The sequence below is a fragment of the Nicotiana tomentosiformis genome, chromosome 1, assembly GCF_000390325.3.
Source record: "Nicotiana tomentosiformis chromosome 1, ASM39032v3, whole genome shotgun sequence".
NCBI lineage: Eukaryota > Viridiplantae > Streptophyta > Magnoliopsida > Solanales > Solanaceae > Nicotiana > Nicotiana tomentosiformis.
The window spans coordinates 96569485-96595732 of record NC_090812.1 but is presented as its reverse complement, the minus strand read 5'-3'; the positions used below and the strand labels follow the sequence as shown (position 1 = coordinate 96595732).

General features: G+C 36.9%; 2 protein-coding genes across 13 annotated transcripts; both read left to right on the top strand.

Moving 5' to 3' along the window:
• Window positions 1–227: 227 nt before the first annotated feature.
• On the top strand, window positions 228–8798 carry LOC104106667 (uncharacterized). Of its 12 annotated transcripts, none has more exons than XM_070188186.1 (15): window positions 228–361; window positions 565–595; window positions 694–764; window positions 1540–1579; window positions 1728–1777; window positions 2183–2368; window positions 2480–2633; window positions 2975–3372; window positions 3477–3605; window positions 3700–3821; window positions 3942–4033; window positions 4102–4211; window positions 7339–7472; window positions 7861–7952; window positions 8170–8798. In XM_070188186.1, exons 1-14 carry the CDS (start codon window positions 320–322, stop codon window positions 7925–7927), a joined length of 1626 nt encoding a protein of 541 aa, XP_070044287.1. In that variant the 5' UTR covers window positions 228–319; the 3' UTR covers window positions 7928–7952; window positions 8170–8798. The 12 variants fall into 12 exon arrangements, 10 of the variants coding, with proteins under 10 accessions (XP_070044287.1, XP_070044284.1, XP_070044295.1 ...); XM_070188183.1 differs by having other exon boundaries at window positions 2180–2368; window positions 3480–3605; XM_070188194.1 differs by having other exon boundaries at window positions 2180–2368; window positions 3942–4030; window positions 4102–4193.
• Window positions 8799–9578: 780 nt separating this feature from the next.
• Window positions 9579–11429, top strand: LOC104095975 (glutathione S-transferase APIC). The gene is made up of 3 exons (XM_009602244.4): window positions 9579–9802; window positions 10054–10102; window positions 10798–11429. Exons 1-3 carry the CDS (start codon window positions 9656–9658, stop codon window positions 11241–11243), a joined length of 642 nt encoding a protein of 213 aa, XP_009600539.1. The 5' UTR covers window positions 9579–9655; the 3' UTR covers window positions 11244–11429.
• The last annotated feature ends 14819 nt before the right edge of the window (window positions 11430–26248 follow it).

Below are 26248 nucleotides of genomic sequence, written 5' to 3'. Positions count from 1 at the left end.
GTTGCTTGCAACCTGTCTGCATTAGCTGCTTGCAGATAAACTTCAATAAAGTACCAAATGTATAATCTTCTTCGGGAAGATTATCTATAGCGTAACAATAAATGGATATCTACAATATAATTATTTTCATAACAAATTGAATAATTTCAGATTTTTTGAAAAATTATAATTTTTTACAGATTCACATAAATTGAACCATAAATAAAAACTGAGGGAGTAAAAAAAAGAATAGTAGGATGATATTACTCCGTTATTAGTCTAAACTTCCCGCCACCTCCCCAGTCAGCTCGCAAAATTGCGTCTTTGCCTGTTAGAAGCTATGGAAGAGGGAGGCTTAGCTGCCACTAGTGGATTTCTTCAGGTATTCTGAATTCTTCGAACCTCATTCCACTCCTTTACTTCATAATTTCCGATATTCAGCTCAACGATCGGCTATTCTCTTGTCGATTACAGTTTAGGGTTATCTGCTATTTTCAAGCGAATTTTGTGTTACTTTTGAATGATTTCAATGTCTCCCATTAAATTTAAACTGACTTACCCCAACGTTGTCCAATCATAATGTAGGAAAAGCAAGATTCTGACCAGAGTGTTTCCGGTATCTTCTCCTCCTTTAGAAATTAATCTTCGGAATAATAAACCTAGCTTAGTTGTTCTTTTAATTGTATCTGCTTTTGTGTTGTTTGAAATTATCAGAAGAGGAGGATATGGATGATGACAAATGGCTGGCAAATGACAATTCTCTTAGTGGACCCTCAGGAAACAAGGTATATGCCTCATGTATTTTGTTGCTTACATTTTCACATTCCTCTCCTTTTTACGGGTTAAAAGGCTAGCTGCCTTCTATAATGTCGTGGAGAAACCCTACTTTATCATTTATTTAAGACAATTTGTGTTAGTTTGTCGAATGTCAGCTGAGCAGACTAAATCCAACAACATGCAATCAAGTTCACAGATAAATTCAAAGAAGAATCTAGAGAGAGAAGTTAGAGAGAAGTGAGAGCATTTTTGTGTATTGTGTAAAAATGAGAGAGTGATTAACTAATTAGTGGAAGGGCACTGTTTATAACAGAATCACGTGCCCCTTCCAATTAACTTCCTAACACGTCCGCTAAGTTTCCTCAATCTACATTAGGATGAGTCCTAGACCAACTAATCTTGATAATTTGCTTACTGTTAGAATGAAAATGGGCGCATGGAAAGCTGAATGGATATAGAGGAGTCATATAGCCAACCCCAAGTAGTCTAGTTGGTTGATTGATTGTTAAAGTGGTGCTTCCTTTTATGATGTTTTGGCACATCTTGCTTTCTAACAATTTTCAATGCATTGGAGGGGTTAGGTTTCTGTTTGGCCTTAGATCATTAGCAATTAAATTATAGTTGAGATAAACTGTTTAGTTTTTAATCACAATGACCAGCATGTTTACTGCATTATTTTTCAAGTTAGGCTATTTGATTTTTTCCTGCTTTCCTTATTTTTTGTATCTATTTGCTCATGAATACTTTATAATGTCCAAGAGTCTGATGTTTCTTATTTGTCAGGGATGTATAGGAGTCCTTTCCCAGCTTGAACTACTAACAGGTATTCTCAGTGAAACTTTTATCTGGCAGCCGACTCATCCACTAGAATTTTCATTCTTAACATCCCCCCGCCCATCACCCTCCCAAAAGAAAAAAGAAAAAAGAAAAGAAAAGGGTCTTTGAAAGTTATCCATGTTAATCTTGTGCAGATGTCAAAAGACTTCATCACTCAGCCCACACATTGAATTCTCATCAGCTGGTATTGATTGAATTTACCTCCTTTTTTCTCTCTTTACCTTCATTTCTTCCTTCTATTGTTCCTTTGGTCCTTTTTCTTTTCCTTTTTTTTTGGTTAAATTTATGTTAAAGAGTTATTTCCTAATCGGCGTTAACGGATCATGGTGGTTGAGAATTGAACATGGAAATACTTTTTGACGGGGAGTTCAGAAAAAAAGTTGTTCTCCACTTCTCCTCCTGTTCTTCTGGAATCATCTAGTTTAAGGGACAAACTTTAGTAACTGAGGCTGGAGGCTTGTACTGTCACAATGTGTATCCTTTCCGCAAAAGGGATCAGTTACTAAGTGGAGAAACACAAAAGTGATAAACAATAAAAGGTCCAAATGACCAACTCCTCTTACAGTTCTGTTTGCTTTCCTGTTAGCAGAGGCAAACAGGCTTATGCAAAGAAGGTGACGTTGAAGTTCCTTCTTTTAAGAGTCAGGGTGGTGACTTCATCAACAAAAGCGATCACTGGATGGCATTGTCCTGCTGCTTAGATGACGGATTTAGTCACGTTTCTAGAACGACACCCGCTTCTAATTCAGAAGAGGAAATTATATCTGATGATGAGGTATGATTGAAAACTGTATGCCTTCAAAATCAATGTCACTAAAACTTGATTACTTAATGTTGTGTTCAACAAATACTAAGTGGCTCTTTTTGAGGTTAAAATATCTGGCAGATGAGGCCTTTTGCTGACGGAAATTTAAGAAGAGATGGTAAAAGCACATTGCCTAAAGTAAGTGCAGAATGCAAATCAGGAGTTTTCTTGAATAAAGATGCTGGTTCTTCATCGTCGTACAGTGCCTCATCAAAGTTGAACAGATCATCTAAAGGTATTAGTACTTCTGTCAACTTCATTTCCCTATTTTGCATCATCTGTCTTGATACTAATGATGTCGTCAACTCAACTGATGAGAAGTTTGGTCTTATCAAGCATTATTAATCATAGTTGGTTTAGTTGTCTTGAACTAGGCTGTCACTAACTAGCATAACATGTGTAGTAATGGTGCTTCTCAAGAACAAGAGCACATGGATTCCAAGCAAAATAGAAAAGAAATGGACGCATCTTAACATTGAATTCTCAAGTCTTATATCTATGATGGCTCTTTTTCTTTGTGATCCATTGGGTTTTCAAGCTGTACTTTTAATTTTTTTTTTTTGCAATCAACTGCAGGAAGCCGGGGCAAATCTAAGCCCAAATTTTTGTTCCAATCCCGGCCGCTGACGAAGGATTTTGCTTTGGTTGTCCATGATACTTGTGAAACCAGCACACCATTATCTGTTCTTCCCCTAAATGTAGAATTAGACATGCAAAGAAATAATATAGAGTCACTGGATGACTTATTGGAGGATTTTGGTGGAAAAGAAATACAGCAGTTCGAGGAGGATTTTGGTGGAAATGACATACAGCAGTTCGAGGAGGATTTTGGCGGAAATGAAATACAACAGTTCCAGAAGCATTTGGTGCCATCTGAAGTAGCAGTTGTACATGATCCAAATGAGCATTCAATGGCCGAGTTTCTGGATCACTTTCAGCATACAAGTTCCCGACCACAAGGCAATTCTAGAATGGTTTGCTTTCTTCTGTTCCATATCTCTTTTCTTAAAGATCTTAGTAGCACTTCTGTATTACCATTTTTACTATTTCGTGAATGTAAAGATCAAGTTTTAACCAGCAGCTGCAAACAAAAAGACAAGGATCACGGATCTTACAGAAGAGAAACTTATTGCTGCTCGGTGACAGAAACATGAGCAATGGCGACCAACCTGAGGCACTAGATAGTGACCCATCTACTGACGAGGATGTAATATGTAGTTAATCTTTTACTGTTTTATCATAGCGATCAGTTGCATAGGTAGTTCTCTCAATGGCTTTTTTTTTTTTTTTTTTTGTTTCAGGAAATTCCCCAGATTCTGAAGCCTGCTATACCTCAGAGGACCATGGCTGACCAATTTCATCTAGCATTAGGAGCTGTATCTACGAATGAGAGGCTATCTATTGCAAGGCCTAGGCAATTTGGGTTAGTATGGAACTAGAAAGTGTCAGTAATGAGCATATTATGCATGTTTTCTAGGAACAGATGAAACAGAAAAATCTTCAAATTTCATCTTTTCTCACTTACATTGACATGTCATGCCAGATTATCTGGAAAGTTGCAGCAGCTAATACAATGTGAAAAGGACAGAGATACATATTTCTTGGAGAAGTCACAAACACATGATGCTTCAAGTGGTAAAAGGCCAAACTTGTATATCTTCTGTCCTCTTGCTTTTTTCTGACCTCTTCTGCTGTTATTGCAGGTGCAAAAAACTTCATTGATGTGAGAATTTTGTCAAGTTCTTTGGAGGCCAAGTTGACTGTTTGTTTTTGTGCTTTACATGGAGATGAAGAGGTACTTGGACTAACTATTGTACGTATGCTAAACAGAAAGTTAAGAATATGAGTGCGTCTACTTTATTGAGAATAAGATGCTCCTTTCAACTTTTTGAAGGTCATGAGCATGTTTTTTTTTGCTCTCACTAGTTTTTAAAGAAGAAAATGTTGGTACTTGTTTTAATTATAGCCCAACTTTCACAGGGTACCTAAGACATTTACCTTTCTCGTGTAAATAGGCAACTTGTAAAAGTCAAAGTCAGGTTGTTGCCTAGCATAGAAAGTCAGGTAAGGTAGCATAAGAGTGTGGATGCTGAGGTGTGGGAATTTTACTTTTATGCTTCCTTTCTGAACCAAAAACTTCCATTTTAGGTAGGAGCTTTGAGTGAACTATCATTGTTTCTTAACTTTCTTTAGACCGTTTCCCTCTGAAAAACTGTAAGAAACAGGCCCTGCTGATTCAACAAACAAATATGGTAGTGTGCTTTGAAGTGTGTAATAAGTGAGAAGCTTCTGGAATTATATTCCTCAATGAATTACGTATTCATTTTTTTCTTTTAGAATTGCAGTCATGGAATAGTATGGTGTTTATTGTGATTTAATGTGTTGGCTTCCGTGTAAACTCTTTCAGAAATATATTCCTCGTCCTATTTACGGCTTGAGCTTGACCTTCCAGAGTCCAAACATGAGATATTTATGTACTCATCTCACCCTGCTTCTCTCAACTCAAGTCTACTGTATATTTTCAAAAGACTCATGACAGTTTCTTTTTGCCACCACTATCATATCATATTATGTTTATTATTATATTTATATTTACTAAAAGTGGGAAGCTACCAACGTCAAGGTTGAATTACCAAAATAACCATGTAAAATTGATGGACTTATTTACCCTTTCATACATCAAATAACTCTTCTGCTTTAAAAAATGAATATGTATTTTAAATATTAGCTATTGTGTTTTAAAGTCTTGATTTGACATGATCAGGAAATTTATTATGGTTGCTTCAATATTATAAGTATTCTTTGAGAAGTTACTATCTTTCTTTCATATTAGTTGGAATTCACATCTTGAGATTATGAAATATGTGGCAATTAATAGTTCCATTTTCAACATAGTCAATATACAAAGGAATAGAAGGGGCGGAGGTTACGTCAAGGAAGAAAGGAAAGGCCAAGGATTGTTTTGATCTGACTTATGGCTATAAAGTCATATTTCATGGGAGTTCATTCATTCCTTAGTTAGTTTTGCAATGGTATTGCATTTGATTATTTGATGTGCTTCAACGTCAAATTAAGCACTTTGGAATCTGGAATACAACTAGCTGACAAGTTATAGAAAGAAAAATTCGTGGTGTAGAAAGGTACATGAAGATTACAAATTTCATTTGAGTGACTTAAGGTCAAATGCCATTGTTTTATTTCATATTTGTCTTCTCTTTAGTGTTATTTGTGTATTTGGAGGACCTGTCAAATCATATCTTGGCCGCTTCAATTGTTTCTATTTGTCTATCCTTTGTTATCATCCTCACCATCCTCAAATAATTTAAACTTTTGATGGATGACACCAAACTTTAAAGCTTCCAGCTGCTTAACAAGTATTATCAGATACTCTTCTAAGTCCATAGTTAACCAGTTCTTTATCAATATCTGCTGATCAGTATGTATCAAAGTTAAGGCCATCGGAAGTCGGAACAAGCTCTTAGAAGTTTATTGGGTTCTTCAAAGGTTCTATCTTCTATGTGTAGGGGAGTGTTGGCTGCTTAATAATTTCCAACATAATAAATATACAAAGGAATAGAAGGGGCGGAGGTTACGTCAAGGAAGAAAGGAAAGGCCAAGGATTGTTTTGATCTGACTTATGGCTATAAAGTCATATTTCATGGGAGTTCATTCATTCCTTAATTAGTTTTGCAATGGTATTGCATTTGATTATTTGATGTGCTTCAACGTCAAATTAAGCACTTTGGAATCTGGAATACAACTAGCTGACAAGTTTTAGAAAGAAAAATTCGTGGTGTAAAAAGGTACATGAAATTTACAAATTTCATTTGAGTGACTTAAGGTCAAATGCCATTGTTTTATTTCATATTTGTCTTCTCTTTAGTGTTATTTGTGTATTTGGAGGACCTGTCAAATCATATCTTGGCCGCTTCAATTGTTTCTATTTGTCTATCCTTTGTTATCATCCTCACCATCCTCAAATAATTTAAACTTTTGGTGGATGACACCAAACTTTAAAGCTTCCAGCTGCTTAACAAGTATTATCAGATACTCTTCTTAGTCCATAGTTCTTAACCAGTTCTTTATCAATATCTGCTGATCAGTATGTATCAAAGTTAAGGCCATCGGAAGGCGGAACAAGCTCTTAGAAGTTTATTGGGTTCTTCAAAGGTTCTATCTTCTATGTGTAGGGGAGTGTTGACTGGTTTATTTTTTATTATTATTTTTTTTTATCATATGTTTGTATTTAGTACAATCAAAATTAATCTCATGACACATTGTATCCACACTAACTAAATGTAGTTGTTCAAGTTTGCAAGCTTAGACGATATCATTTAGAGTCAATTGTCAAATTGGTCGAATAGGCTTACTATTCATGGGCTCCTATTTTTCCCTTCAAAATTTCATGTTAATAGCACACATGTTTTAATAATGTATAATGCCATTTTAAAAAGTTTATACTAATTATCATGGGATACACGTGCAACGCACGTATCCAAAAACTAGTAAAGGAAAAAAGCCAAAAGGTGCCTTGTTGGGTATAGCGCCTGCATGAAGATTGATATGGTTTATTTGAGCTTCACTGGTCGCTTACAATCCATGGACATAATTTGTAGTGGAAGATTATCTAATGCAGATTGTATAAATCGAATTATATAGGTTTTCCTTTTTGTGTTTAAATATGTGAACTCTTAAAAATCAAACCAACACTAATCAGTACTCAATCCCCGAGCGCGTAGGTCTGGAAGGGAAAGAAAGAAGTTCTATACCATCTGGCTATTCATTTCGTTGTATGGGAACTTTTAATAATGAAAAGTGCGTTCCAACATTTTATTAACTGTTTATTCCTAGTCTGGCTGGTGTTGATGGTTTCATTGGTTAAACAGAATAGATTTATGGCGTTGGGCGAATGCTATCTACAATTTTATGTTTCTTTGCAGGGTTCTGAATGCCTGAGCAATCCTCAAAAAAGAAAGGGTACTGGAGGAAGGAAGTTAACTATCATTTTTAACTCAAGAATCTGTAAAGATATCGAGCTGGAAATAGGGAATTTTATCCGCATACATCAGCCTTGGTAGGAGCGGCTCTAATACTTCTTTCTTCTATATCTGTTTATTTTGTTTGATTGGAATTCTTTGGTATCAGTTTGAGTGAGCTGGCTAGCTTTTGGCACCCAAGCTAAACTATTATGGTTGAAATGCCTAGACCATCTTTTTGGTAGTAGCGGAATACCTATACTTGAATCAAAACAAAATAGCAGATAAAGCTAGATTTGTTTTAGCCCCTCCTATTCCCGAGAAAAGTTCTGGCTTTGTCCTTGGAAATTATTCTTTAAACCATTGTTGTGGATATGCATATGCCAATGTGTTCATTTTGGTAAAAGCTGCACCTTTTACTAAACTTTCTTGTATGCTTAAAGAATGCTATGTGATTTTTTTCCCGGGTTATTTTTTCTGGTGCAGGAAAGAGGTACACGTGAATGAGAAAGATGAGGCCATCATTTTATGTGCATATTTCTCTCAGATTTAGCCCTTGAATCGCATTTTATAACAAGGTAATAGCAAGGTTTCTAGAGATAACTTTATTGTTGTACTTTTCCCGTTCCCTCTATTTTCCTTGTAGAGTATAATGTAGAAGTTTGTCCGTTTTCTACCCGAATTTCACCCAAGAGTACGTCTAAATTTATGAAGGTAATCTGATCACTTTATTTATTTTGAGCCTCATTGGATTGGTGGGAGTTCTAGTCCTGACTTCCTATGCTCTTTAAGTAGGCTCATCACCGATCTTATCCTATACAATGACCACACATATGCAGAAAGGGAAATCAGTAGTTAGGGCAGGAGCCAAAGAAATTGGCCATCATGTCAGTGTGGATGGAGGTTGAATCAACAATGTTCGATCTTGTAGCTTCCAAACTGAGCTTTGAGCTGCCGTTGTTGGGCATGGTGACGGACAATGCAACTGTGGCAGAAAACGAAGACAATCTTGGAAAGATTCTTGATGTATACGAGATGAGACTACGGGAATTAAAACACTTGGGAGAAGACAGCCTCACCCTGGCAGATATGCACCATGTCCCAGTTATACACCCATATCCCAGTTATACACTACTTGATCGGAACTATATCCAAGGCTGCGTTTAATTCTCATCCTCATGTAAGAGTTTGGTGTGAGTAAAAAATGTTGAAACTCTAGCCCTTATTAGAGGATCATAATACTTCCCATAAAATGGAAATTCTTGATCAATGGAGGAAGAATAGTGATTAATTAGCTGGAGAAGGGACAATTGACTTCGTCGCTTCATTCTTCCATACAAGTGGACGAAAAAACGTTCAACTTTCAAAGTTTTGCATTCATTTTTATCTTATTTTCAGGTAGATTATGCCTGGCCTCACAGGAACTCCTGATATGATGTTTTTGGTTAATTCTTACTAAATAGCCAGTTGCCTAGAATTGATAACTATAAGTGTTGAAGTTTCCGCACCTCCCACATTTGCCCAAACCCTGTCTCAGACAACATTTCAGCAAATTACAGCGGCTGGTTCATGTCCGATTGTTGCAGAACAAAATACCAAGAGCTTTACTTTATCAGCTTCGGTCGCACCCCCCCCCCCCCCCCCCAACAAAAAAAAAAAAAAACCTTTTTATTTTTATTTTTTTATTTTACTTTAACTTTCACACTTCTACTATAATTTGAAGTAGTCAATGTGTGCTATCCAACTTGGTTTTGTCAACGTTCAAATACAGTTAAAATCTATTCTAACATCTTACATAAAATAGTTTCGCCTTACTTTTTGGCTTTTAAATGTCATCATCTCTGATCGACTATTTCATATCAGTATATAATATCAAAGAGAACGTGCATCCTGACAGAAGCAGATATGTAATTACCCAAAGTACTTTCCTGGAAGGAAGATGCAGCAGGCACGCTAATAGGCAGTACCATTATTATTAAAAGAAATGAGTTGGTCAACAATATGAGGAGACTTGTGAGGCCATTACTTACCTAATCAGATTATTAATTAGTCTTTCTCCATCTCAAGATCATTGTATTAGCATCTTAATTAAAAGCATTAAAGGGTTTGTTTAGCCACCAAGACTTTTGGGATAATTTTATTAAAGAATGAGATTAAGAAATTTTACCTCGTACTCTATATATACCTCCATAACATAACCTTATTTCATCATGTTAAAGCAATATATTTATCACAATCCTAATTGATTATTCTTGATCTTTTAGTTATATATTCAGAAATTATGGCGATCAAAGTCCATGGTAGCCCTATGTCAACTGCAACCATGAGAGTTGCTGCTTGCCTAATCGAGAAGGATCTGGATTTTGAGTTGGTCCCTGTTGATATGGTCTCTGGCGAACACAAGAAGCACCCTTACCTTTCCCTCAATGTAAGCATAATCACATTAAGTCTATTGTTAGTGATTATTTACATATATATATTTATGTTCCGGAAAAGAACACTGAGAGATCAGTTGAACCCATTGAATATAGTCACCGTCTGCCTTTGCTTATCACCATTCCATTTCAGCATATTGCAATATTTATAAAGATATCTCATTTTATCATTTTCCGCAACTTTAGCGTTGAACATGGATTCATGCCCTCTCTCTAAAAATGACATTTTTTAAAATTGATGCAGCCTTTTGGTCAAGTACCAGCATTTGAAGATGGGGACTTGAAGCTCTTCGGTAAGTACTTTTGTTATTCTTGCAATTTATATATATCAGCACAAAGGTGGCAAAATTTGAAAAGATTTAAATTATATATATAGATAGTGTAAATATTTTCTACTTCTTAGTGCCCAAGATTTTGTATTATTTCTTCCCAGGATAGAACGAATTACATATTTACTTTTAACAAATAAATTTGGTCCAAAAAATTAATCAATCAATTGACCGAAGTCAAAGTCGAAGAGCGACGGCGACGGCACGAGGCTTGCCTTCTTCTTAACTCTTCAAGAGCTAGAAAAAGTGCAATTGTATATATACCCATCAAAACCTTTTCCTCTTCTAATATGGGACAATGTCCCTTTGTCAAGGAGGAAAACTCAAATATTTTTAATTTCCCTCCATTTCCCATTCACTCTCTTTTAAGCTACATTTAAGCTTAAAAAACCCAACAATTATATCTACTAGTTACTAATTAATGATTATTATAGATATTTTTACGTATAATTACCTTTCAAGTAGGGGCAGAGCTCGTGTAGTGGTAAAGCCGTAAAGGAGGTTCAAAAGTTGCTCTAGGTCACAAGTTCAAATCCTAAGACATTCTAACATAAATTTTAAATCCCTTTATATAAATTCCTGATTCCACCACATCCTTTAAGCAACCTGATTTTTTACACTATCAATTTGAAATGATAAATTGGGAACTTGTAATGCAGAATCAAGGGCAATCACCCAATACATTGCTCATGTTTATGCTGACAATGGATATCAACTAATACTCCAAGATCCAAAGAAGATGCCCATTATGTCAGTGTGGATGGAAGTAGAAGGCCAAAAATTTGAACCACATGCTTCAAAGTTAACTTGGGAACTAGGCATAAAACCAATTATCGGCATGACCACAGATGATGATGCTGTGAAGGAAAGCGAAGTGCAATTGTCTAAGGTTCTTGACATATACGAAACTCGGTTGGCAGAGTCAAAATACTTAGGTGGAGACTCTTTTACATTGGTTGATTTGCACCATATCCCAAATATATATTACTTGATGAGTACAAAAGTTAAGGAAGTGTTTGATTCGCGCCCTCGTGTTAGTGCATGGTGTGCTGATATCTTGGCTAGGCCAGCTTGGGTTAAGGGATTGGAGAAGCTGCAAAAATAAAGAATATCATGAGCTAATGGATGACCATATTCTCAGAAGCCTAATTTATGTTTCATCTGTTGTGTTTTCTGTCTGAAGTTGTTGTCTTGCAATACAATAAAACAGTCAACAGTCATCGATATCCATGTCATTTACTTTGTGTACTGATATGTATGGTACAATAAATATAATTATGTGGTTTTTGTAGACTCAGCCTCATCTCCTTTCCATTTCCTATTAAATAGAACCGTTTTGTTTATTAAATTCTAAATCTCTTTTTATAAATAAGCATATACAATGTAATTATCTGGTATTCGAAACTCACTGGCATGACTAATCCAGATTCGTAAAAAATATACCCAATAAATAAACAACATTTGAAATGTAGTAAAAAATACTAGTAGTAAGTTTTCAGTTACAAAGACCTTTTTACCCTTAAAACTCAGGACAATATTATCCTGTAGAAGTTCGAACTCCAGAATCGTCCTGGAGCTTTAAGTTGTAAAAACTGAACTCCTGGACAGTATCTTAGAATTTTTCCAGCTCCAAATCCTTGGCATTTGAATTTCTAGCTCCTGGATAGTATCTTAGAATTTTTCCAGCTCCAAATCCTTGGGATTCGAATTTCTACAAGTAAAACTCCAGGGCAGTGCCTGAATGTGTGTAACTTAAAAGAGCAAGCTGATTCTCTTTTTCCTTTCCGAAAGGCAGTTCTGAATAAATTTTATGGGTGGTCATTAAATTTTGTGTTCATTACCCTAAAGTAATTTTTCTTTTTTTTGGTTACGTAAAAGTAATTCAACTTTGTGTTTGATAGAAACTAAGGGTCCACCAAACTATATAGAGAACCAGCTTTTCGATCTATTAGTTCCCACAGAACACACGCATACTGCAGTAGGTAAATGATACAAAGAAGTTTTACGTGAAAAACTCTCAGCTCACGGGATTAAAAACCACGACCTACCCTTGTAGGATTTCAACTTCACTACTGAGCAAACTTTAGATTACAACCTATTGTAACCTATGAATTAACCTCTTAATCACTTACTAACTTGTAACAACTCTATTACAAGCCGCTTTCTAATAACTCTATTACAAATACTTACAACTCGACTAACTCTAGCCAAGACACAAACACAAGGGTTTATGATTTATAAAGGTTTCCTACACAATGCTTCTAACTAAGCTAAGTAGGAATTACTGTGAACAATTAATTTTTGACCACACTCGAATTCTATACTATTTTAGTATAAATATTTCTTTTAGGTATAATTTTGATATTGTAAACTTTTATCTTACTCTTAATAGATTTTATTTAAGAAAATTAAAAACTACATTAAATATTCACATTCTTAGAGTATAACTTTTGTTCCTATTTTTAAATAGAAGAATAAAATATATATTTGATTTCTTCTAATTTTACATGTAAGCTATAGTATTTTTTTTCTTAGTATAATTTAAACTACAATGTAAATATTTAGTTTTCTTATGTATATAATAATTAAGTCTAAACGTAGCTGACTAATATTTTTAGCTATACATTTTACTTTCTCTTTTCTTCATTTAGAAAAATAAATAAATAAGTAAAAGTGTTTTTTTTTTAAAAAAGCAACTAACGAAAATACAAAAAAAGGTAACAAAATAAGTAATACAAAATTTTTTCTCTTAATCTTAGTTACATCACGTCCCTTCCCCTCAACCCCTCACGTCTCACTCACATTGCACACAAACACAAACGACACAATGCACACACAGCGCACTAGTTACACTTTTCCTCGGCGACTCACACATTGCACTATATAAAATATTTCACTTTTAGTATTTAAGAGGAGGAGTCCAATTTTTTGAAAAAAGGAGAAAAACTTTGAGCAGAGGAGAACGAGATTTGGAGGTTAGAAAACAATCTGGAAAAAAAAATCAGTCACCTTCTTCATAAAAGAATCGAGCCTAAAAAAACCATAAAACCTTCTTAATACCACGTCAATCATCAGTTCCTCATCCATTAACGCCAACAAAATCGGGTCACATTCCAGTTGGGGTTAGTCAAGGCAAATTCCGGCGAGATTTCGAGATTATCGTGGGGTTCTTGTTTAGTCACGGCTGTGAGAAGCATAAATCCAGATTCAGTTGGTAAAAAAAAAGTTTCTAAAGGTTCTTTGCTTATCTTTTATCTTTTCTGTATTTATTCTTCAAATACAAAAGTGTTCTCATTGAATTCTTTTTTTTTTGAATTTCCTTTGTCGTCTATATGCATTGAGATTTTGTGAGTTCTGTCATAATTAATTATCAGGTAATAAGATGCATTGTTTATTAGTATTAATTTTGTTTTGTAAATTTTATTGATATGATTCTATTTTTGGGTTTGTTTAAGCTAAAATGAAAAATGATTTTGGTTAATTATTCTAAATTAATTTTTGGGTGTTGGTTTATTTGTTAAGTCTTTAAATATTAGCCCATGTGTTCATACCCGAACCTTGGATTGATATGCTTAAATAATAAAAGGATCATGTGCGCATTTCCGCATCTCGATGCCTTTAAATTTAAAATAATTATGTTTTAACCATGTGTACATTCTGTACCTTGGTTTAACATCTAATTTCTAAGAAGTACCTTGTGTGCATACCGTATCTAGGTCAAAACAATTAATAAAATATAATAATAAATTAAGCGGTAATACGTAAACCATAATCAATAAAATACAAGAGTAGCCAATAATTGATTTAAGCCGTACATAGGTCAATAAAAGCGACCATGCTAGAACCAGGGGACTCGAGGGTTGCCTCACACCTTCCCCTCGGTCAACAGAATTCCTTACTCAGTTTTCTGTTTTTGTAGACCATAAATAAGGAGTCAAATATTTCATTTGATGAAGAATTCAAATAAAAGCTGACTTGGAATACCAAAACTCAATTCCAAGTGGTGACTCCAAATAAATAATCCCTTTTTCAAATTGTCACTTTAATTGAAAAATCTCTTCTAACTCAACCTCGTAATAGGGTTGCATGGAAAAAAGAGGTGTGACAATTACAAGTAAAGAACTTTAATAAAGGTGCAACACAACTAGGGACATGTAATGACTCAATACATGAAACTGGTTCTTTGTTATGTTGTTCTTTGTTCTTGATGCCCTTGAGAATCACTTGCAAGATTAGCACAGACTTGAGAGAAAAATGCTTGATCGATTCTTGAATGTGCAAGTATTTTGTTTTACCTTTGCTTGATGTAAATAACTCATTTGTGACATCACCTGAATGATGTAAGCAAGTTAGGTAAAGGGCATTCCCAATAAAGTTGACTGCTGTACTGTTTTTGTAACGACCCGGCCGGTCGTTTTGAGTATTACCACCCTGTTTTCCCCATTTACTGCTCAATTTGTGCTTTACAGTTGTTGTGTGACTTACTTGGGTAATTTGTTCGGGTTCGATGAGGTTTTGGAATAAATTGGAACACTTAGTTCCAAGGTTTAAAGCTTAAGTTAAAATAGTGACCGGATATCGACTTATGTGTAAACGACCCCGGAATGGAGTTTTGATGATTCCAATAACTCTGTATGGTGATTTTGGAATTAGAAGCGTATCCGAAAATTTATTTGGAAGTCCATAGTAAAATTTGGTTTGAAATGACGAAAGTTAAATTTTTGAAAAGTTTGACTGGAGAGTTAACTTTTTGATATTGGGGTCGAAATCCAATTTTGAAAATTTTTATCTATCTGTTATGTCATTTATTACTTGTGTGCAAAATTTAAGGTCAATCGGAATTGATTTGATAGGTTTCGTCATCGAATGTAGAAGTTGGAAATTCTTAAGTTCCTTAAGATTGAATTGGGGTATGATTCGTGGTTTTAGCGTTGTTTTATGGGATTTGAGGTTTTAGCTAAGTTCGTATAATATTTTAGTACTTGTTGTTGTATTTGGTTGAGGTTCCGAGGGCCTCGGGTGAGTTTCGGATGGTTAACGGATCAAAATTTGGATTTAAATAGCTGCTGGAATTTTTCTGCTGGAAAAAAAAATCGAGGCTGGAAAAATCAAGGTCATAAAAATCGAGACCATGAAAATCGAGGTCATAAATATCGAGGACAGAAAATCATCTGGACAGAAACTTTAAGTTATAAAATGGGGGTTTCGTCCCATTTTTCTATTTTTGACAAATTGAAGCTTGGGAAGTGGCGATTTTTGAGAGATTTTCAAGGAAAAAAACATTGGGATTCGGGACGTTTGGATACCGATTTGAGAGGCAAAGACATTTTGGAGTAGAGTTTTACTCGGATTAAGGTAATTAACACTTCTAAACTTAGTTCCGAGGGTATGAATCCCCGAATTTGGTGTTATATAAATTGCTTGGAGGTGACGCACACGATAGTTAACGAGCGTGTGGACGTGCACCATAGAAATTTTGACTTGAATAAATTCTGTGGAGTTGAAAAATTAAAGAATCATATTATTATCCGTGTATACTCCACGTGTAAGAGAAATTTAGCTGAGACTCCTATTAAAGATCATGTTTAGGCTACGTACCGATATTTTTGGGACCCATGGGGTCGAGTTGCTGTTGAATTCATTGTTTTAAATTGTAATTTCATACTTAGTCATGTTCATTCATTTTATATCATATCTCAGCGTATGTTGCTATTTATTGATACATCATATTATCATTTTGGGCTGATTTTCATGACATTTTGAGCCCAAGAGACTGGAGAGATTGAGGACTAAGTGAGGCTGAGGGCCTAATTGTGAGGATATTTATGGGATCGAACTGCGCGCCGCAGCAGGCTATATTGGCTTTATATATATATTATTATTATATGGATCAGGGCTGCCCGCCAGCAGCAGGCCTTATAGGCTTTATTATTATTATGGGATCAGACTGCAAGCCGCAGTAGGCCATATCTGCTTTATATAGCGCTTGGGCTGAATGGGCCCCTCCGGAGTCTGCACACACCCCCAGTGAGCGCGGTTGATTTATATTGAGGGATGGATCTTCCCTGGACATGGATCGTGTTTGAAGCATTTATATTGAGGGATGGATCTTCCCTGGGCATGGATCTTGCCCGAAGCATTTGTATTGAGGGATGGATTTTTCATGGACGTGGATTTTGTCCAAATCATTAATATTTGGGGATGGATCTTCGCCTGGGCTGGATTGGCCATATACAGTATTGAGTGATTGAGTATTTTAGATTGTGAGTACACAGAGTTTTCACTAAGGTGCATCACATACAGCATGTACATTGACATGTAGATACATAGATGTCATATTCCTCGCATTGTTCAGAATTGATCTGTTTTATTTGTACTGAAAGCAATTATTGAACTTGAAAGCATGCCTACATTTCTGTATTGTTATTATTTATACTGAACTGTACCTGCGGAGCTCGTCACTACTTTCAGCTAAAAGGTTAGTCTTGTTACTTATTGGGTTGGTTGTACTCATACTACACTCTGCACCTCGTGTGCATATCCAGGTGCTTTCGGACACGGCAACCGTTAGATTTCAGAGTGCTATCAGTTGGAGACTATCAAGGTAGCTTCCTGGAGTCCGCTGACCTTGACTCCCTTTCTTTCAGTTATTGTACTGTTATATACTTTCAGACAGTGTTTTGTCAATCAGACTTTGTATTCATATTAGATGCTCATGTACTCAGTGACACCGGATTTTGAGAGTGTTTATATATGTAATTGTAAGATTTCTTCCGCTGAATTTAAATATTATATTTTCAAACTTAAAAGATATGGGGGTTTATTGAGATTGTCAGCTTGCCTAGTATTGAGATAGGCGCCATCACGATAGGTGAGATTTTGGGTCGTGACAGTTTTTGCACTGTTGCGTGTTTAGCTCCTTTTCAGCTTGGCGCAAGTATACGCGGTCGTAAAGTAATAAAGTGACTAAAAGTCGGATGTCGAACCCACGAGGACTTATGATTAACTATTAACTAAATTAGACTATCCCAATTATCTAAACAAGAATTAAATCTAAAAATATTTTATTCTAAACTAATTAAATAAGAAAAATATAAATAATAAACTTTGAACAGAGAAAGAGCAGATTTTAATGATATCAATGTAATGAAAACGATCTAGGGTTATGGGCTATCTAACAATCCTATTGTATTCTTCAATTGAATTGACCGACTAATTTATCTAGCTTATTGGTTGACAGGGTTAATGCTCATAAGAATCTGTCGAGTTCTTACTCGCCTATTCAAGCTAACCTAACGCCTATATGTCTATGGAGTTAGAATCAACAAGAACGCATTTATAATTCCTGTAAATCAACCAAGCAAGGCAATTAGGTATATGTCTATCCTAACTACGAATCCGTTCCCCGATGCCCGAGTTCAAGAACTTGCCCTACTCAATCCTATATGCAATATAGAATTCCCACTTTCGAGTTCAATTCTAGATTCGTAGATAATATTCAATTGGTGATCAAGCAATTAAATAATTAAGTGCAAGATTGAATAAATAAACTAATATGATAAATCAAGAAGTCAAAATTAATATCCGAATAACAATAGTCATGAAAGAATCACAACCCTAGAACGTGAAGTTTAGCTCCATATAGACATGGTAGCCAAACAACAAATCATACAAAGAAACATAAAAATTACTAAGTTTGGTGGGAGAAAGATGGAACTTGATGAATTCCGGCCTCCACAGCTTTGTCGTGCCTTTTTCCCTCTTCCCAATATGTTAGATGACCTAAAAGAGGCGTTTTTGGCTTATATATTGCGTACCAAAGTCGTGGGCCAAAGTTCTCCTATTTCTAATCCAAATCAGCTTCAGGGATTGATGTTAGGGTGGATGCGACGCATCCACCTCGTCCTCCATTTTAATTTTGCCTGCGAAGGTGGATGCGACGCATCCACCTTGTCCTCTATTTCTCAGCTTTGCATGCGAGGGTGGATGCGACGCATCCACCCCTAGTTCCTCCATCTCAGCTTTGCACAGGTGCGGATGCTATGGCGGATGCTATGGGCTGACTTCACTGCTAAGGGTGCGCGAACTGATCTTTTTCTAGATTGGATGCGACGCATCCAATCTCTCTTCCTCTACCTAGAGCACCTTTTCTTCATATTTTTGCACTCCACACACCCTAATTCACCACACACAACTCAATTAGTTATAAAACCAATAATTAAACCATGTTGGGCATTTTAAAGATCAAATAGCATCAAAAAGCGGTTAAAACATGGGTAAAGTAACATCAACACATATCGAAATATGCCAAACATCACTACCCCACACTTAAACCTTTGTTCGTCCTCGAACAAACCATCCTATAGTAGACAAAACAAAATTAAGCTCTTATCATTCAAAGCACACTGCACCTATGACCGTGGTTATTTGCAACAATTAGGCTCTAGGCTATGCATCACATACCCTTCCCTTTACTTATGCCATTCTTTAAAAATATTCGAACAAAGACAACATGCTCACAACAATCCTAACCTCAAAAACCGACTCAATGTCACTATGCACTCATGGCTTGAACACCCAACATCATAGAGAAGTCTAATAACGTTACCTATCCCTCGTGAAACCATGTGCCCTCACAACAAGAACAAGAGAGCGAGTTCAATCCACACATTCGAATCTCATGATCAAATATATTTTAATGACTCACATATATCAAAGAAAATCGCTCACTCTCACAAAGAAGTCACATGCATGAAATTAGTACCATAGGCTTGCCCTTAATGTAAATCTCTACTAATGTAAGCTCGCTCGATCTAAAATCAATTAGGACTTTTACATGGTTGTAATGTGGGCTAAGGGACGGGTAGGATATATTTAAGGAATAGTGACTCACCCTCCTAAGCACTTTAATACATCACAAAATTACTTTAAGCATTTTTTTTTTCAACCCCACTTCAATTTCACAAACAATATCACCCCCAAAACAGTCCCTTTTTTTTAAGCACTACTTTAGTTCATACCCACTAGCAAGAACAAGATAATAATTTATTCATTTATATTTTTCTTTCTTTTTTTCCAGATTTTTCTCTTTTTTTTTTCTTTCAATTTCCGCTAGTGGTGTATTATTTTACAAAATAAGTGCACCCTTCTTTCTTTCATTGGTTCCACTCAAAAGTCACCCCACACTTAGTCCCTTCTTACTTCTTTTAGCGCTCATCTAACAATTAAAGTGCTTTAAGAGGTAAAAGGATCAAAACAATGTCAATTAAGAATAAAAAGGGTATAGGCTTGTAATGTGGGTACCAAATAAAAGGTCTACAGGCTCAAAAGGGTTAACTAGGGATAGATTTTATTTGTGATAAGCAATAAGCTCAAAAAGATCAAAGAAATCCTAAAATCATTTTTCAAACCGAGCATCACCTAAAATTTCGCTTCAACTCACATACCGGGCAAGTTCTAGACACAAGTACAATACATGGACAACACAAAAAACCTCACCACACATGGCACATGACTCACTAAGGACGATCACATTCCGACTCTCAAGCAATGCAAGTATTCACGGAGCCACGAGATATTAAGTATTAAACACAAGGTGAACATAAGTCATGTAAACGAGACATAGGCGCCACAAAACATGCTATCCAATATATAAAGGCATCAAGATTAATATCAAAATATAGGGGAGATACTACACATGCCAAAGCATAAATATGCTACTATGAAACAAGTCAAGGGCGCTTAGGTTCATCATTCTTCCTCCTTTTATTTCCTAAATTCCTAATCTACTCGGAAAGAAAAAAACTACCCGGTTCAAACTACATCCCATGGAAAAGAACCGAGGCACAAAGAAAAACTACAGGGGATTATTACTACCTAAAGAAAGCTAAAAGACATATTTTGAATTTTTGTTTAGACTTTAATCCCTCAAAAAAACTGTCTAGGAGATCAATCGTCGGGAAAAGTCCAATTTTTCTACTTTTTCATTTTTTTTTTTTTTTCACAAAAGCTACTACACTTAAGAATGAGTACTACAACTAAGCTAAAATAGCACAGAAACTCATCCAAACGATCTCCGCAAAATTATTTGGAAGTCCGTAGTGAAATTTGGTTTGAAATGGCGAAAGTTGAATTTTTGGAAAGTTTGACCGGAGAGTTGACTTTTTGATATCGGGGTCGGAATCTAGTTCTGAAAATTTTCATAGATCTTTTATGTTATTAATGACTTGTGTGCAAAATTTGAGGTCAATCGGAATTGATTTGATAGGTTTCGGCATCGAATGTAGAAGTTGGAAATTCTTAAGTTCCTTAAACTTGAATTGGGGTATGATTCATGATTTTAGCATTTTTTTTATGGGATTTGAGGTTTCAACTAAGTTCGTATGATGTTTTAGTACTTGTTGGTGTATTTGGTTGAGGTCCTGAGGGCCTCGGGTGAGTTTCGGATGGTTAACGGATCAAAATTTGGACTTAAACAGCTGCTGGAATTTTTCTGTTGGAAAAAAAAATTGAGGTCATAAAAATCGAGGCCAGGAAATCGAGGTAATGAAAATCGAGGGCAGGAATCGAGGTCATGAAAATCGAGGTCATAAAAATCGAGGGCAGGAAATCGCCTGGACAGAAACTTTAAGTTATAAAACGAGGGTTTCGTCCCATTTTCCATTTTGACAAATTGGAGCTTTGGAAGTGGCGATTTTTGAGAGATTCTCAAGAAAAAAACATCGGGATGCGGGACGTTTGGAGACCAATTTGAGAGGCAAAGGCATTTTGGAGTAGAGTTTTACTCGGATAAAGTAACACTTCTAAACTTTATTCCGAGGGTATGAGTCCCCGAATTTGGTGTTATATAAATTACCTGGAGGTGACGTACACGATAGTTAACGAGCGTGTGGACGTGCACCATAGAAATTGTGACTTGAATAAATTTTGTGGAGTTGAAAAATTAAATAATCATATTATTATCCGTGTATCCTCCACGTGTTAGAGAAATTTAGCTGAGGCTCCTATTAAAGATCATGTTTAGGCTACGTACCGATATTTTTGGGACCCATGGGGTCGAGTTGCTGTTGAATTGATTGTTTTAAATTGTAATTCCATACTCAGTCATGTTCATTCATTTCATATCATATCTCAATCTATGTTGCTATTTATTGATACATCATATTATCATTTTTGGGCTGATTTTCATGACATTTTGAGCCCAATAGACTGGAGAGATTGAGGAGTGAGTGAGGCTAAGGGCCTAATTGTGAGGATATTTATGGGATCGAGCTGCGCGCCGCAGCAGGCCATATTGGCTTTATATATATTATTATTATATGGATCGGGGGCTGCCCGCCAGCAGCAGGCCTTATAGACTTTATTATTATTATGGGATCAGACTGCAAGCCGCAGTAGGCCATATCTGCTTTATATAGCGCTTGGGCTGAAGGGCCCCCTCCAGAGTCTGCACACCCCCCTAGTGAGCGCGGTTGATTTATATTGAGGGATAGATCTTCCCTGGACATGGATCTTGTCCGAAGCATTTATATTGAGGGATGGATCTTCCCTGGGCATGAATCTTGCCCGAAGCATTTATATTGAGGGATGGATCTTGCCCAAAGCATTTATATTGAGGGATGGATTTTTCATGGACGTGGATTTTGTCCGAATCATTGATATTTGGGAATGGATCTTCCCCTGGGATGGATTGGCCATATACAATACTGAGTGATTGAGTATTTTAGATTGTGAGTACACAGAGTTTTCACTAAGGTGCATCACATACAGCATATACATTGGCATGTAGATACAGAGATGTCATATTCCTCGTATTGTTTAGAATTGATCTGTTTTATTTGTACTGAAAGCAACTGTTGAACTTGAAAGCATGCCTACATTTCTGTATTGTTATTATTTATACTGGACTGTACCTGCAGATCCCGTCACTACTTTCAACCCAAAGGTTAGTCTTGTTACTTATTGAGTTGGCTGTACTCATACTACACTTTGCACCTCGTGTGTAGATCCAGGTGCTTTCGGACACAGCGACCGTTAGATCTCAGAGTGCTATCAGTTAAAGACTATCAAGGTAGATTCCTGGAGTCCGCTGACCTTGACTCCCTTTCTTTCAGTTATTGTACTGTTATATACTTTCAGACAGTGTTTTGTCAATCAGACTTTGTATTCATATTAGATGCTCATGTACTCAGTGACACCGGGTTTTGAGAGTGTTTATATATGTAATTGTGAGATTTCTTCCGCTGAATTTAAATATTATGTTTTCAAACTTAAAAGATATGGGGGTTTATTGAGATTGTCGGCTTGCTTAGTATTGAGATAGGCGCCATCACGACAGGTGAGATTTTGGGTCGTGACAGTTTTTGCACTGTTGCGTGTGCAGGCAGTAACTTTATAGCTGTGGGGAGTTGACTTGTATAGTCACCACGGGAACTGGTGGCCATCTGTTCCCTCTGTTGTTCCTTTGACTCTGAAGAGTTGAACTACGTCCCCGAACTGAAACTTGTTATTCTTTAAGTGCTTGAGGATGTGTAATAGGTTCCTTATCTGGTTCTTATCATTAAGTTTGTTAGATCATCAAAACATAACAAGGATACATATAACCTATCAATTTCCCCCTTTTTGATGATGACAAACTTATAATTGAAGTTTCCTCTAAGAGCCAGAATGGTAGATCAGTTTAATGTATTCCCTCTGAATCTGTTCCTCAGCTTGTTCCCCCTCAATTATTTTTCCCCCTTTTGGCATCATAAAAATGTCAGTAGCAAGCAAGAAGCAAAAAGAATTCTAGCTTGGTTAACTCATGCCACATGTGTGCATATAATCATGACTAAAAACAGAGCAAAAGAGCAAGACATACACAGCAAAAGGATGAAACTTACGTTAATTTTTGGAAATTAAGCAGGGATCAGTTCCATTGTTACCAAAACATCCACAAAATAAAAACAACAAAAGGTACCAGTCATAAACATCATTAACACTAAAAATAGAGGACGAACACTAGGAGCTTGACACTGGGAATAGGACGGCTATTAAGGAGTACTGGAAGGGGGAGCATTAGAGGCAGAGGAAGAGGCAAGGGTTCTAAAAAGGATGTACATACAAGCATTTGCAGACCCTTGCTCGGTTAGCAACCTATCATTCAGGTCCTCAACCTATTTTCTGAGAGCAACATTTTCTTTTGTCAGGCGGGCAACCTCTGTGTTTTGGGCACTATTGGAACCAGCTGCCTCCTGGGTCTAACTGAGCTGACCTTAGAGAATGGTATTCTGAGCCTTCAGCTTTCTTATTTCTTCAGTGGCACTATTTTGAGCGTTGATCAACTGAGAAATGGTCGAATTGTTGCCTACCCCTCCACTTCTATCAATGCACTCACACTCTTCAAAGGTGGTTTTGGAGAATGATTGCTTGTGAGTTCCTACTTTAGCCTGTCCCAAGGGAACCTTGAAGAATTCAAACACTTTAGTGAGGAGAAACCCGTAAGGCAACCAATGATTACCTTCCTTGAACTCTGCTACTTTCTTCATGTGCTCTATCATAAGACCAGGCAGGTTTATGGTGGTGTAGCCATCCAGTGCTTCCATGAGAACCAAGTCTGCTCATGATGTAATGGAGCGTCTTTCAGCACGTGGGAGAAGAACTTTGTTCACCATTTCGAACAACAGTTGGGGGCCTTCTTGTGTACCCGTTTCCCTTGCTGTACTGCCTTATCCTTCACAATGGCGTTTCTGAAATTTGTAGAGCAGACCTCCTCAATAGATGACATCCCATCAGTGGGCATGCCCAAAATGGCTCCCAATATACTAGTGTCCATCACAAAATCAACACTGTTCACTGTCAGACAAATGTTATCATCCTCAACTGTGAAGAAGTCAGCATAAAAGCTACGCACTTCTGCCTTATATACCTTGAGATTGTCAGCTGTGAACAGATATGTCCACTATTGGAATTCACAGATCTCTACCAATTGCGCATTCCTGACATATCCAGAATATCGGGGGCAAATGTACGGCCCCACAGTACCTTTTGGATTCTCAGTTTTTCCCTTCCAGCATCCTGGGTTGCACCAACCTTGGCCCTTTTGGAGGAACCGGGTTCTTCACTAGCACTAGCCTTCCATTTCACTGATTGTTTTGCACTTTTTCTTTTCTCACCAGATTTCTCAGGCACCGTTTTCTCAGACACTTGTTCAATCAACTCTTCACCAGATTTCTCAGCTACTTTCTCACAAAATGTTTCACCCTCAACCTTGCTCAAGTCCATTTTACTCATAGATGACTCCATGTTGGACTTTGGAACAATAAGTTTCTTTGAGGACTTACGAACCAAGGAACCAGGTTCCTCTTCTACCTCATCATCAACAATAACGACTAGTGCAGGAGGCACTACCTTCTCATTTACAACCTTTCCATCTTTCACCAATCTCCTCTTCTTTTTTTCCTTTTTACTTTTCCTTAAAACTGACTCAAATTCTTCCTTCTTCTGCAACCTAGTGATAGGTCTATTAGAAGTTGACTTGTGGGGAGTTGCCTGATTACTCCTAGACTTGATGAAGCTCGCAGATCCATATTGTCATAGGCATCTTTACTCCCTTCGTTTTCCTCCTCAGATAGAGATCACATCTCGGGAGGAACAATGGCCAATGGCTCAGCATAGAAATGAGGAGAGGGAGCGGGATCAATACTGACCTGGGGTTCTTCAGAAGAACAAGGAGTTTCATCCCAAGTAGGAGCATAGTGCTCCTCTTATGTGGAGGGATCACGTCCCTCAGGAAGTTCCCCAGTAGTACTATCTGGTGCCAGATTTTTGACAGGCACCAGTTTCCTTCCCTCTGCCAGTAGACTATCACCTTCCCCCTTAGACCCATTTGTTTCAGACATGCCTTAATACTCATCAACTACACAACCCTCAGCAGCGATTAACAACATATTCTTTATGGCCTCTTGTTCTTGCAAACCCAAAGTAAACTCAGAAGACATAAGAAGAGCATTACCTATAGACTAGACGACATTCAAATCAAGACCTGGGGTAGTCTTTGCCGATTCATCACTGTTACAACCCACTCCTTGCATCTCAGAACATTCTTCCACTGGTCGACTAGAAATTTCCTGATTGTCTTTTTCCGCCACTGTATCTGCTTCTACTATTTTTTTCGACGAGGCAGAAGGAGAAGTTGCTGCCACAAATTTCTTGGGAGTCGAGATTTTGCGACTCCTATGAGAGCCAGTGCTCGACTGAGTTGGAGAGGAACCAGTAGATGGTTGTGACTCTAACTTAGGGTTTGGACTAGATGGTGTAGGGATTTTAGGTTCTAGCACTGGGGTTTCAATGGGTGATGACATAGTAGGGACGATGCTTGGAGCAGTCTGAGTCTCTAGATTTTCAGACATGATGGAGGATAGTGAGAGTTTGATGGAAAAAGAGAGTGTTTGGTTTGAAGGAAAAAGAGAATATTTGGCTTTGTTGTGAACAGTTATGATAGTGACTGTGAGAGAGGTTATTTAAGAGGGGTGAGGGACCGGTTAGGAACGGGTATCAAGTTGGGTAGACGGATCATTTCATAACGGGTAGGACACTTGAGTACCAAAAAGAGAGAGAAAGGAAGGATTGACATTTTAATGACATGGCACCATTTCAGCCGTTAAAAAGATGTGGATGAGAGTACATAGAAACTACTAACCTGTGTCAAAGGAACCAGGTTCCCTGACAGATTTTATAAATGTGAACTTCATCCTTTTGACTGAAATGTGATATTATTGGCTACTTGTTTGCTCTATAATCGTCATACGTGTCTACCTGCAATGGTATAGAGATGAGTTAGACTTTGCCAGAAAATACTTTCTAGCTATTTTACCTGTACATTTCTTTCATAGCCAATCATCGAGGGACCAGGTCCCTAGCTAGATTTCATCAACCTTAGTGCCAAGCGATTCTTTTCAGAGTGCTCTCTGCTCAGAGCTTTGGTGAAGATATCTGCAATTTGATATTCTGTGCTAAAAGACTTCATGCAGATGAGCCCTTTCTCAACATTGTCTCTAAGAAAGTGATGTCGCACATCAATATGCTTTGTTCTCTTATGTTGAACTGGATTTTTTGCCATGTTGAGAGCAC